Here is a 15,215-nt window from a genome sequence, read left to right on the forward strand (position 1 = left end):
AAATTGGCATTCTATGAAAAAATGTTAGGAATTAAAATTTAATCACTCTCAGGAGTACATACACTGATGTTAAAATCGCTTCCGCACACCGCCCCCTGGGGGTAGGGGTGAGGGCAGAGGCAAGTTCGAAATCTTAAATAGGGACCCCGATTTTCTGTTGTATATTCGGATTCTTTGGATAAAAATGCGTATGATTTGTCTGATACATTTTCTCGTTTCGCGATAGATGGCGCTGTAATCGACGAATTTGAACTTTTTCCTCATTTTACTGTTACTGGGAATGCACGCTTACCTTTCTGCAATACTCGAAATTAGTCATAAAACAAGCTACTACTTTTAACGTAACCCAGGAACGACGTGGACGTAGCAGTTTTCTGTTCCCTTCGAGGTGCTTGATTAACGTGAGTCGCCTAGCCTCTCACGATTCGAGGTGGTTGATTAACATGAGTGCCCTCGCTGGCGAAGTAAGATCTGGCAATCTTGCAGGCCAATTTATCGGACCGCCTCTACCAATTCAGCGACCATTGAAATCACGATCAAGAACTTCTCGTGCTACCGCTGAATAGTTTACCGGACAACCATCATGTTGAAACCACATGTTCTGCCGTATTTTTAAGCTCAAGTCTTCAAGCAATATTGGCAGTTTGTTTTCCAAAATGCCTTGATATTTTAGACCATTTAAGCTACCTTCAATAATCTGGGGATCCATCAATTTGTTGCCAATTATTCTACACCATACGTTGACAGCCCATGGACGCTGGTGTGCGACTTCACGAACCCACTGCGGATTTTCAATACTCCAGTAGTGCATGCTGTGTTGATTAACTATGCCATGGTTCGTAGAAGAAGACTCGTCAGAGAATAATAAATAACGAAAAAAGTTGGCATTTAGTGGTGATTGTTCACGTGCCCAATGACAAAAAGCTAGCTGATTTTGGAAATCAGCGCCTTCAAGTTCTTGATGTAAAGAGACATGATACGGATGAAATTTATTAAGGTTCAAAATTTTCCAAACACTGCTCTGAGCCATTCCGGAATAACGAGCAATTTCTCGTGTACTAACGTGAGGATTATTGGTCAGTGCAGTTAATACAGCAATTTCATTATTTTCTCCAAGGCTGTTGTTGCACGGGCCTTTTTCTTAGATTGAATACTTCCATCGGTAGTAAATTTTGTAATAGCACGATAAAATGAAGCACAATTCTATTTGGAAAACTCTGAGCGTAGAGATTGACAGCATTGTCAAGATTTCTTCTAACTTCTCCATACACCAGAACCATTTCAATTTTTTCTCATACGGTTAGATACTCCATTGTAAAGTAGTATTCGGAATAATCTCTGATCTAACTGAAATGAGTTTTGTTTTAAATGTATTTTTTCTAATTTACTGTGTTTAAGGAAAGAAAAAAGTAAACACTTTCGTAATGTTTTGATAGCCTCCGCTGACCTCAATCTACAATAATGCCATAGTTAAAGTTTAGGAATATTCAGGAAACACTGTTAATGTAAACGTATTACTTCATAATTACTTCTCAAGAACGCACATACATTTTGGCATGTTTTTTAAAATAATAATTACCAAAGAGATCTGAAGCTCTATTATCCTTATTTTTAACCGACTCGGGATGTATTTTTTTATGTACGAGTTTTTATTGCACTGGTTCAACGATTCTGTAGTGATTTGAAAAATTCTTTTTTCCGTGGCGAGTCATGTCACAATCGAAATGGTGTATTTGTTATTGTTAATGTATTGCAGAGTCGTAAAGCACTGAAGTTTGGAGATTATCAAAATAAAGTATGACAAATTCTTTTGGAAAAAAGAAACACTATGAATGATGACATCATTCTCGAGTCCTAAGCAAAATCGACTAAACTCCGGGACAAAAATTACGAATCCCCATAAAGCAAATATGTACTGATACTTTCGATTACGAGGAATCTATTCATTTTATAATAACAAGAAATTGACGACTTAAATCAAGAGAAACATTCCAGAAGGGGCGTCAAGTTCAAACAAGGCACTTATGTGAAATTAGAAACTTTGTACTATCGCTTTTTTTGTTGCAATTTTTTCGCGATTTCTTACTTTTCTACTTATATGGGACAATAATACGTATAATTATCAAAAAATAAGTAGTAATAAGCATTCATATAAAACGTGCCTCCACGGAGCCTCCATCTATATAATCTTAAAATTGATTAAAACGTATGCTGATTGCTGAAAATCTATATAACTTATACTAAAAACATCGTGAATGAAACTGAATAATAAAAATAAATGTAACCACATGATGCACAATAATTTTGTAAAACTAAGAAATACAGTTAATCCAAAAAATCAATTCAATAGAGAAAAAGTACAAATAATTGCTCTTATTTTATTACCAAAAACAGATATAAGTATCGTAAGAACAAACTAAATGTTTGATAAGCGTCAGTATGAATACAAGTTAAATGAGTTTAAAAAAGGGTATATTGTTTTAATTTTTCCATATAGTTCTTAAAACATGAATGTTATGTAAAGCGAGTGAGCAGGAGAATATTTAAAAAAAATAAAGACAAATAGGAAACTGTTTTTAACTGAGTTATGTCCCTCTTTATACTTTCTATGCTTTGGCTTCATTTGTTTAATTTGAGAACATTGTTTAAGTTACATTGTTCAATTTTGAATGCTTCTTTATTTGAATTTCTTAAACTTTTAGCTGTTTACATTGAACTTATTTTTATATTCTTATTTTTAATTCGCAATGTTTTAAGTATTATATGAAAAATACTTTGAACGTTAAAAACTGGAAACAATTCAGTATAAAATTTTTTTTGAAATACGTATTGCTTAACCCAAATTTAAGATTGTTAAATTTCCAAGGCTTAAACTTTAAAGTATAGAATTTATATACAATTATTTAATTTAAAATATTTAAAATAAAAAATATATGACTTGAATGCTTTATTTTGAAGTCATAGATAAATAAAAGACATATTTTATTTTTAACTTTATCCAATACATAAACACTTCCCAATTCTGATCAAGGAAAAATTCTTACCTGCCTACAATGTCACATGGAGCTTTTAAAAATGTTAAAGATGTATCAGGTTTCGACAGGTTTATCAGATTTAACGAAACAGTAGGCATAGCACAACCGGCCTAAAAACATATATACAATAAGTATAATTATAGGTTTTTCTGATATAATAATTTAAATAAAAGACAAACTAGAATACCTTTGGGTATTTAAGTTTCATTAATGATGGATATTGACTATTCAAATCGCCAGGATTTCCATAAATTGGGTAAATAACTTCTTTTACTAATGTGTCGTTAAATGTTGCAAATAGAAGATACTTTCCATCTTGAGAGACTTGTAATGCTCCATCCGACTTGAGCACTTCCTCTATTATATTTTGATTTATTAATATATTAATATTAAAATTGACTGCTGGTATTCTTCTTATTAATGCAACTATTATTTGCCTATGATTCTAATTCGTCTTTTGACCCTACCTTCATAAACCCAATCAGGTACTCCATTATAAATAACTCCAGGTACACCATCGAATGTTAATCTTGTAATTTTGATAGTATTATTGACAACCACTCTGCGGTAGATGTCATTGTCCAATACGTAGAATAGATCATTACCAACAGGCGACCAAATTGCAAGAGATACGTTTCTACCTTCCGCAACATCGGACGATGATCTTAAAAGTTCGAAAATTAAAATTAAAATCATTATTTATATTTATTTTCTCGAAAGCAATATTTTTTTCGAAGCTCTTCATTTTCACATTACCGAATTAAATTCTGGTAGTTTAAATCAAAAGTAAATAAAAGTTCTTACTTCTTCTGTAAATTGTACACCCGATACTTTCTAAGGTTAGATATCCTGTTTCCCTAAGAATCATTGTAAAGTACTTTTAATTTAGTTTATATTACATTTAATAGAATAAGATTATCTTGTTTTTCCATAGAGCTTGAAATCAAAGAAGTGTACTTACTTTAGAAACTAGTTGACCAATCAGCAGATGTGATCCATCGGGAGATAAGTTGATAGATGGATTCCCTTCCTTTCAATAAAAAAATATTCTATAAACAACTAAAACACGTACATAAACCCTAATCAACTTTATTAAATAGTAATGAGACAGGCTTGATATTGTATATTAAGAAATTTCACAATTTTTAAGGGATTTTATAGGAACTCTCAGTATTTCAAAGAACTTGCTGTATTTAAAAAATTTTTAAACTTTTTTAAACAGATTCCAAAGAATTGAAGAGATTAAAAAAATTAATTAATCAAAGAGATTAACAAATTTTTAAAGAATTTTATGTTATTTAGAAAGATTGTAAGCACACTTTCAAGTCATTTCTAGATATCTTTGTAACATAAATTAAATTAAATTAAATTTCAAGAGATATCTAACGATTCGAGAGATTTCACACATTTCTAAGGATTTGTACTTATTTTAATGGATTTTCGCGATATATATATATTAGGGTGGTCAGAAGAAAATAATTTTGTAGATTTTTTAAAGACTTAACCCCTCATTTCATGTCATTTTGTGAAATCAAACTTTTCCAAATTTTTACATTAAAAAAAAATGTCAAGAAATATGGCATAAGTCTTGAGATATGCGAAAGCGTTAAAAATAAGTTTCTGAATTTTATCAAATTGAAATGAAAATATTAAATTTAAATTGTCAAATCATTTTTACAATACATTTATGGAAAATAATGGCCTTAAAATAAATATTTTCCCCAGTTTTTACCCTTATTAATTCATAAAAATTACATTTTCTTCAAATTACTTTTTTTAAGGTCATTATTTTTTATAATTATTAATCAAAGATGATTGACGTTTAAAATTTGTATTTCAATTTCAAAAATGTCAGAAAAGGCCATTAAAAATAACATGATAATGTCATCAGAGGAGAGTTTTGGTGAGGCTTAATATTATTAAAAAAATGATTTTTTCTAACTTAATTTATATATTTATATATTTTAAAAGATTCCATAGAATTTCAAGAGATTTCAAAATTTTCAAGGAAGTTCAATAAATGTTGTACGTTTTCTAGAAAATATTTCAAAAGATTTCAGAATTTCAAAATAATTAAAAAATTTTATAAGTCCTTCAACTATTTCAAGGGTTTTACAGTATTATAAAGGATTGTAACCTATTTTTACCAATTTCAACTAAATACAAGATCTCTATAAAAATTTTAATTATTTCAAAGAATTTTGTAGGATTTTTAAATATCTTAAGCTCGATATTAAAAGATTCCTAGACAACTTTTGAAAATAATCCAAATTTCAAGGAATCCCTAGCGATTCCATAGATTTTAAGAGATTTTAATGTATTGCACAACATGTAAAGGATTTTATTGGTTCTACAACGAATTCCAAGTATTCGAAAGGCCTTTTTTCGAATTTAAATGAAAAAGTTTATGTATATTTGTATTAAAAGGATTTCAAATGAATTTTTCCTAATTTAATGGATTATTACAAGATCCAAACATTTCAAAGAATTTCAAGTGTTTTAAGTTATTTTAAGTGATTCCAAAAAATTTCAAGAAATGTAAAAAATGTTAGTAGGAACAAGCTGGCAACAGAGAAAGAGAGGCGACACTAAGACCAACCGCGGGCAGGCATCCAATAGAGGAAGAGCGATGCTTTATGACCCGGAGAAATATCAACACCAAGGTTTCTCTTAAGCCTGAAGATCTGGCTGAAATGGATGACGAGCTTCATGGACATTTTTCCGAAGAATTCGACCTCTGTGCTATCAATTATTGTGTGTATAATGCAGCGAGAGCTTTGGCCGATGCGAACCGTAAAACAAAACCATCAGTTGATCATAAGACCAAAAGGCGAATGCATCAACTTGCCATAAAAATAGGCTGGGCAAGACAGTACGCGTCCCGCATTCAGTGTGTGATTGACTACATCACATCTGGTAGGAACTTTACCGCCAAGGTTCGAAAGTTCGCGCGCAAACTCCGGACTCGTTATTACACACTGAACAAGCCAAAACTGCTGACCATCAAGCAGCGTGTTGTTGAGAGAATACGGATACTATCTAATGCAAAGAGAAGTCTAGAGCGGAGGGAGAGGTGGGTCAGAGAAAATCAACAAGTTCTCTCTGAACCATCTCGACTCTTCCAAGACCTTCCAGTTACTGTCGACCACCCGCCTAAACCAAAGGAGATCAAAGTATTTTAGAGAAAAGTCTACAAAGTGCAGCATAGACTGGAAGAAGACTCATAAAATCTAAATAACTTCAAGGAGCTGTGTGATGCCCTCATAACACCTGATCAAGAATGCCCACCCATCACTGTCGAGGAGGTGAAAAAAGTATTAAGAGGGATGAAGAACTATTCCACACCGGGACTAGATTGTATCAAACCCTTCTGGTGGAAGAAGTTTCCTTCAACCCATTAGCATTTGGCCCATATTCTCACCTCATATTTAAAGTCGGAAGAGCCGATTCCGGAGTGGTTGGTGGAAGGGCGCACAATACTCCTCTCGAAAATAGGCAACTAAGCTTACCCGAAGAATTACAGGCCAATCACTTGTCTGAACAAACTGTATAAGATATTCACAGCTATCCTAAATGATAGGATTGTACGGGCAATTGAACCTGTGTGACAAGAAATTTATGAACAACGAGGCTCAAACAAAGGCGTAGCGGGATGTCCGGAGAACTTACTCATCGATAGATGTGTCTGCATAGATGCAGCATTCTACCAGCGTGACCTATCGATGGCATGGATTGATTATCGGAAAGCTTTCGATTCGGCCTCCCATAGACTTATCATCTCTTTTTTGGAAAGCTTAAAGGTTCATCCGCAAATCGTTAGGTGCATAAAGAGATTGATGCCGCTTTGGAAAACCAGATTTACTATCTTATCTGAAAAAAGTCGTGTGACAACTAATAAGGTCACCTTTCAGAGAGGTGTCTTTCAGGGCGACACCATGAGCCCACTCCTCTTTTGCCTTACATTATTGCCACTATCTCTAGCACTTCGCCATTCCGACGGGTACTTGTGCGACAAACCTGCAGATCAAAAGTACAAGGTTACTCATGTATTTTACATGGATGATCTTAAGGTCTATGCTAAAAACAAAGAGCAACTACATCTAGCTCTAGGGATTGTCGAACGATATACTAAGGAAATTGGAATGCAATTTGGGTTAGACAAATGCGCCAAGGTTTATTTGAAGCGAGGAAAACTTAATGGCATCCCTGAAGATGTTACATCTATAAAGGATACTCTCAGAAGCAGATACAAACGTCTCATCCGGCAAATTTGGTCTTACGAACTGTCGGCGAGGAACAAAGTATCTGCAACGAACATGTTTGCCGTCCCGGTAGTACTCTATTCATTTGGAGTAGTTCCATGGACGAAGAACGAGCTCAGATCCCTTGATATCGGGACAAGAAAGGTTATGCACATGAACAAAAGCATGCATCTTAAGTCTTCCGTTCCGCGACTGTACATCTCACGCCGTCAAGGGGGTCGCGGAATATTGAGTCTTGAATGTCTTTACAACAGGATTATTCTGGGTACAGCACATAGAGTTGCAAATGGAAGAGACCCTCTTCTTAAAATGGTCAGGAATCACGAGGAAGTAGGCAAAGGAGCATTTCTGTACAAAGCAGCGGAGGAGGCTGCTGAAACACTTGGACTTAACTTCAGTATTAGGGATGAGCGAAATGCATCAAATCTTATCTATCTCGAGTACTCACTCCTGAAAGTCCAGATTAAGAAAGCACAAGAGACTAACTTTCGTGAACAGCTCCTCGATAAGAGGGTGCACGGTATCTTCCACAGAAATGTGGAGGACCAGTCAATGCCGTGTGAGCTAACGTTTAGTTTCCTCAAATCGCCCGGATTGAAGTCTGGTACGAAGGATTTCATTTTGGCATGCCAGGACGGTGTCATTTCCACTTTAAACTACCGTCTCCACATTTTGAGCCAAGACATTCCCGATGATAGCTGCAGGGCGTGCCATGCACACCCCGCGCATTTAGCTCACATACTATCTAGTTGTCCAACTCATGCGGGAATGACCTGCATCCAAAGGCACAATGCGGCACTAAGAGTGCTTTATTACCATCTCTGTCTCTCTTACGGCATTAACCTCGATATTGCTCCTCTAAATGCTCACAGGGAAATCGAGTCAATTGTCGAGAATGGGAAGTGCCGCATATACTGGAACTTTATATTCTCAACCATTGTTTTTGTTGCACACACGAGGCCAGACATGATTCTCCTTGACTTCGAGAAGCGAACCATGTTCATTATCGAATTTTCGGCACCAGCTGACAAAGACATCATAGCCAAGGAGAATGAAGAGACCTTAGAGGAGAGTATAGAGACATTATAAGGTAGTTGCAACAATTGTACCCGGAATATTCTGTTAAACTAATCGTCCTTCTCATCGGCGCTCTTGGAGGTGCCAAGCTTTCACTCGTTAATAGCCTGAAAAGCATCCCTGCGTGTCGACAATATGCTAAAACACATGCGGAAAGAATGCAGAAGGCGGTAGTTCTTGGATCGCTACGTGTTTTCAGGGTGCAAGAGGCTTTTGCTGGATCGTCTTATTGATTCCGTTACAGACTGTAACCACTTATCTCACGATCGTGAGACGTGGTTGTGACTAAAATTTTACCGCGATTTCGCTGGGAGCGGGTGCAATTTTTCAGATTAGCGCCCGCTCCCGGTGAAATCCTGCGGTTGTCCTTATGACAAATTTTTAATATATATATTTATATAATTATTCCACATCATAGTTTTCAATATACAACAAAATAGTTAAATTTTCAACGAAGAATATCTTTCTATAAAAGAAGATCAAATTTCCACACAAAAAAGAATTAGCTTAATTTTCAGTGGATGAAATTAATGTTAAATGAAACTGGGGAATCTTCACCTAAAAAAATTTTTTTTTAAAGAAGAAGATCAATTTTAATCAAATGCTTTAATTTTTAACCCCACAGATTAATTTTCTAAAAAAAAGCTTTTGATGAAATAACTGAATTTTCAGCGTAATAACACAATCTCTCATCTTAAAAAAATATATATTTTTCACAATAAAGCGACTGCTGAACATAATAGTTTAATTTTTAACCAAGGAATTTCTCAAGGAATAAAATTAGTTTTCTACCAACAAAAGTAATTTTCTACCCAGAGATAAATTTTTGACCAATATCAAATTTCTATCAAAAAAGATGAACTTTCTACAAAAAAAGGAATAGTTATATTTTTAGTGAAGAAATTAATTTTTGACTAAAATGATGAATAGTAGATCAAAAAATATATTTTTATATCAAAAAAATTATATTTCAATTAATGAGTAACTTTTCTATAAAAAAAGATGAATATTCAACTAAATAAAATAAGTTTTTAACTAAATAAATTGTCAGCGAATAGGATCAACTTCTATCGAAAAAGATCAATTTTCTACAAAAAAATGGAATGTTTAATTTTTAGTGAAACAAAGGAATTTTTAAGTAAAATGAGGAACCTTCAGCTAAAAAAATTATTTTTAACAAAAAAGATCAATTTTAACCAAATGTGTTAATTTTCAACCCGAAAAATAATTTTCTGCACACAAAAAATTTAACAAAAGAACTAAATATTCAACCAAAAAAGATAGCTTATCAGTTTAAAAAATTGACTTTTAAAAACAAGAAAATACATTAATATTTAACCAAAAAAATTAATTGTAAACCAAAATGATTTTGCGACTAAGAAGATTACGTTTCTATGAAAAACAAAATTTTCTATCCTGAGATAAATTTTCGTCCAAGAATTTGAAATTTCAATAAAAAAATATCCATTTTCTACACAAAAAGGGAATAGTTATATTTCCAGTGAAGAAATTAATTTTTAAGTAAAATCATGAGCATTTGACCAAAAAATAGATTTTGGTACAAAAATAAGATATTTTAATTAATAAGATTACTTTTTTACCAAAACAGATGAATTTTCATAAAAATATATGAATTTCCACCTCAAACAGATACATTTTCAACTTAAAAAGAATAGTTAAATTTTCAGTAAAAAATTAATTTTCAACCAAATAATATAAATTTTTTACCGAAAATGGAATAGCTTTATTTTGAACCACAAAAATTTTAAGTTTTAAACAATAAATGTTGAATTCAACCAAAAAAGACAAATTTTTAACAAAATAGTCAAATTGCAATCATAGGGTTGTGATTTTCGACCAACAGAAATGCAATTTCCATCAAAATAGATTAATTTTTAGGACCGTGAAAAAGCTGACAAGTTCTCAAGCTCTACCCGATCCAACTCGCGTTAGCTTTTCAAATGCGAATCGGGCCTAGTCGAACTGCGAGCCGACTCGCAGCTCGCGAACCAAAAAAGCTAGAGCATTGAAAAAAGCATGCCGACCGAGAAAAGTTCGCGGACTGAGAAAAAACATGCGCTGCTCGCAGGACTCATAAAACTTGCACTACATTACAATATTTTATCGCTTTGCTTGATCAAATATTAGTGCATTGATTTGGGACGATTTTTAATGTATTCAAGTCGTTGATACACAAGGAAATATATTTTCTTGAAAAACATGACTTTTAATCAATTTCACGTTAAAAAAAATAAATAAAGTTTAAAAATTGCTTTAAGAGCTCTCCTTTTAAATAAATTTCTTTCAGTTGCGAGAAAAAACTTTTCAAATTAAATGGAAATTGAAACGTATAATGATTCTTTAAATATAAATTAACATTAACACTAATATTAATATTAATTCTGTTAATATTCCTTACTTACTTTTCAAACTTTGTGAGCTTTTTTAGTTTAAAAGCTTTTTTCGGTGCGCAAGTCTTTTTAGATCCTTGAACTTTTGTCGGCTCGCTAGCTTTTTCTTGGTTCGCGGCTATTCTGGTTCGCGAGCCAGCTCGCCGCTCGCGCCGACCCGCACACAAGAAACTCAACTCGCGCAGGTCGAGCTTTTGCACAACCATTTGAATTTTCAACCCAAAAAGACGAATTTTCAATAAAAAAGAACTAGTTTTGTTCAAAATTCTTAAATTTGCAATAAAATAATAGAATTAACTTCAACTTCAGTATGTAGGAAATTTCCTGACTCTGTCAGATATCCCCTGACATTCTCTGGTCAGTTTTGTATTCCCTGATTTTCCATGACTTTCTGGGTTTCCTTGAACTATAGCAGTCCTGTGGTTCTTATACATTCGATATATATAAAGGCCCCGCCCCGTCCTCCGGTTAATAACGCAAGACCTATCAAATTATTTTTTGATATTATTTTATGATTAATAAGAACAAGACCAAATTTATTTACCACTGTGGATGCATTGAGGAAGAGAGTACTTTTTAAACTTTGCACATCAAACGTCAGCAGATCTTTCGTCTCCGAGTCTCTGTAAAGAATCTTTGTAGATGAAATCCATGTACCATTAAATCCCCTTGCTGAGAAACTTCCATCAAATGTTTCTTCGAGAGAATATGGCACAGCTTTACCATTGTAACGCTTGTCTTCAGTTTCTTGAGTTTCGGAAAAAATATCATCAAAATCATCCGTGAAAGAATAAGCAAATGATATCAGAATGAACCAAGAGAAGAGAACCTGCACATTAAATTTTTACTGATTATTTTAATATGACAAACGTCTTAATTTGCGATAAACTACATAAATAATTTTGAAAAAAATCACTATTCCCTAATTATGAAATTAAAATATATGCTTTAATTTAAAGTATGAACTTTAAAAAATTGGTAATACTCATTAATTTTAAAATTAATATTAAAGTAGCTTCTGATAATGCTTACAAATAAAAATTCGCCACTTTGTTTAGTGTTGATTGTTTGTAGTTTAAAATTATAAAACTTTGAACATCTTTATTAATGATACTTCAATTTTTAATACGTATAATTTAAAATTATGCAGTTTAGAATTTTTTAAATAGTAAAATTTTAAAGTTCCCAAATTGCAAAATCGTCAATTTAAAAAATGTATAAATATAAATTCTGCAATTTTGATGATCTTTAAGATCAAAAGTGAAGTTCACAATTTTATGTCTTCCAAGTTGAGGAAATTTCGAATGTAAGTAATCAAAATTACAGAATTTTTAAATTGAAACTTAAAATTTGAGTAATTTTCAATTACACATTGTGAAAATTAAAATCTTTTCAATTTTAAGGAATAAAAATTTCAATCTCTACAATTTTGAACACTAACGATTGAAAACTCTTGAATTTCAAAGATGTGGAAATACAAAGTCGTACATTTTGACGATTTTAAGGAACAACAGTCAAGTTTTCTATTCTAAAGCTTTCATATTACAGATTTTTTAAATTGCAAAACTTGAAATTTGCATATTTGTTAATTTTACATTTTGAAAATGAAAAACTCTTCAATTACAAATATTTCAAATTGATGGTATTGAAAATTTTACCTTCAAAATTGCAGAATGATTAATTGTAAACAATAAAACAGGTATAATATTTCATTTTAAATTTTCAAAATTAAAAACTCTTTCATTTCAGAAATGTACAATGCAAAGTTCCACAATTTCGATAAGTGAAAATGTTAAGTTCTTGAATTTTAAAAACCCAGAATTGCAATTTGTTCATTTTTTAAGATTTATATGTTGTATGTTATTTTAAACTTTTTTGTTTGGAATAGTTTAATTTTGAAAATTTACTATTCTATTCTAAATGCTTTTTCGAAACAATTTAATATTGAAGTTTTAAAGTTGAAATTTTTTAAATTGTATAGTTTTAAAATTGCAAATTCTCAAATTATAATTTGATACACATATAACATGTTTCCGCATATCAAAAAATGAAACTTCATAGGAACTTCATGTTACCTATTTAAATTAGTGACTGTACATAAATGTAACAAGTACTATTTTTACGAAGCAACTATACCTGAAATTAATTATTTTTTTATGAACTTCCCCAACACTGCATCTATTTGTAAATTATTCTAAATAAATCCGATAAAAAGCATGACATGTCGATTTAACATAATGAAAATTTGATATACCAATTTAAACTAAAGAATTTCAATTCAATCTCAACTACTTCAAGTGGAACCAGAATTTTACGAGATGGCAAACTGACGTATCCTCAGAAACTTTCAAACTGACTGGGAGGAAAAAAATCCAGAGGCAGCACGCGATAAGTGAGCGGAAACATTGGAGTTTCAATATGTGGATAAAGTGGATTAAAGAATTTAAATATTATTATATACAACTGTTTCTTTGAATTCTGTGACATACCAAGTAGAATTTCAACATGTTTTTTAAGCGTATAAAATTATCCGTTCACTAAGCAACTTTGATACTATTCACTGATCCAGACACTGTTCGATGATTTAAGTAATCGCAGTAATTCAACAGTTTGCGGCAATATTAAAATATGATATCAGTACTGAAAATGTGCTCTAACTGCGTGTTAGTATTTTATCTTCTGATAAGATTAATATCTCTGAGTTGTAGAAAATATCACATTTGTAACCAAATGGAAAACACTTTTATCAGAACTAAAATGTTGCATCGTGCAAATTGGTGGATGAGGACACTTATGCTCTGAGGGCAGAGTACAGCAGAATGAATGACTCTCTCCATAAGTGACATCGATTTGACAATAGGTTTTTAAACTGGCTGAAGCTGGACAGCAATATGTAAAAATTCACTGAACTGAATTTCGCTTAATCATTTATATCTCAAATATTTATCCATTTATCAGAAAAACCATTTTTTATTGACGAAGTGAAGAATCTTTGATAAGAATATCAACGGCGCAAAGTTCGATTTTTATTTTTATTTGAAAGACGATATTTTAATTAGGATAAATAATTTTGTACCTCAGTTTTCATGAAACTTAAGTATATTTTTAATCCTATGCTGGTTTACAAGCGGGGTAGGTCGTCAACGGCATTTCTTACCATACTTAAGATATTTTTAAGACCGCTTATTACTAAAAACCCAAATAAAAAATATTTCATTGTAAAAAGATACGTATCAGCTCAATCTAGTGCTTGCTGTAGTACCTAGTGAATTAAATGTACAAGAAATTGATGGTACTTTATTGATAATTTGGACAGTATTAATTGCAACTTACCTGACAATATTAGTAGTAATATTTACTGTAATAATCATAGATTCACGAAATAATATAAAATGAACAAACAAATAAAGTTTACCTGTAAATAATAAGTAAATAATAATTCACAAACTGTGTAAGGCTTTTAAATTACATTTTCAACATGCCCCCCCCCCCCCCCACCCATGTACGATAATGTGAGATTTGCTCCGACCTCACAAAAAATATACTAACATTTTATAACCTTAAAAAATAAAATGGAATAATAACAGTAAGTATTTAGTTTTACGAACGTAAGATTTTATCATTTCTTTCGGACTTTGTTTTCAAAAAAAAATTTCCAGTTTTCTGACGTAATATTTTAAAGGTATTAAAAACATTGAATAGATAAACATACCATTTTTAATTAAATCCCATCTTTTTTAATTGAAAATTCAATTGTTTGGTTGAAAATTCAACTGTTTTGGTATCAGATAAAATATGATTTATAATTTTATAATTTAACTATTTGGTTGAAAATTCATGTATTTTGTTAAAAATTCAACTTTTTGGTAGAAAATTAATCCTCATGTTTTTGATCTGTCTTATTTGAGGAATTATTTCATTTATTTAAAAAAACGTATTTTTAGTTAAGTGCAACTGTTTTTTAATTAAAATTGGAATATTTTTTGTTTAAAATATAACCTATTACATTTTTTCTTAAAAATCCATCTTTTTATGTGGAAAGTTCAACTAACTGTTTGTAAATATAAAGATTGATAATTTAGTTAAAGATTCATCTCTTTCTAAATTTTTTGTTGAGAATTCATCTTTCTTTATTGAACATTTTACTACTTTGTTGAAAGTTGAAGTACTTTGTCAATTCACAAAAAAACAGCCAGATTTTACCAAACTCTCATACTTGACGAAAAAAATGTATACAGTAAAAATTAAGTAAGATAGGGGGTAAGTTTCAGCAACAATTTACAAAGATAGTGAAAGCTAAATATTAATATTTATGTTACGTTAATAGAAAAGCTGCAATATTAATGCACGATTTGTAGACTTTTAGAAATTTACCATATAAATTCTGCTGTATTTTTTGTATATTATATAATATTATTATATAGATATAA

General features: G+C 31.6%; 1 protein-coding gene across 1 annotated transcript in view; it reads right to left on the bottom strand.

The window, feature by feature from the left end:
* LOC117182669 (venom dipeptidyl peptidase 4) overlaps positions 1-13,508 on the bottom strand; it is a 33,322-nt gene extending 19,814 nt beyond the window's left edge. Inside the window, exons 1-7 of the mRNA XM_033375774.1 lie at positions 13,275-13,508; positions 11,330-11,614; positions 3,997-4,065; positions 3,840-3,892; positions 3,503-3,699; positions 3,223-3,392; positions 3,045-3,145 (exon numbers count right to left, since the gene is read on the bottom strand). Coding sequence (XP_033231665.1) covers positions 3,045-3,145; positions 3,223-3,392; positions 3,503-3,699; positions 3,840-3,892; positions 3,997-4,065; positions 11,330-11,614; positions 13,275-13,292 — 893 coding nt within the window. The 5' untranslated portion in view covers positions 13,293-13,508. The remainder of the gene's footprint in view (positions 1-3,044; positions 3,146-3,222; positions 3,393-3,502; positions 3,700-3,839; positions 3,893-3,996; positions 4,066-11,329; positions 11,615-13,274) is intronic.
* Positions 13,509-15,215: the final 1,707 nt, after the last annotated feature.

Source organism: Belonocnema kinseyi, chromosome 2 (assembly GCF_010883055.1).
Source record: "Belonocnema kinseyi isolate 2016_QV_RU_SX_M_011 chromosome 2, B_treatae_v1, whole genome shotgun sequence".
Taxonomy (NCBI): Eukaryota; Metazoa; Arthropoda; class Insecta; order Hymenoptera; family Cynipidae; genus Belonocnema; species Belonocnema kinseyi.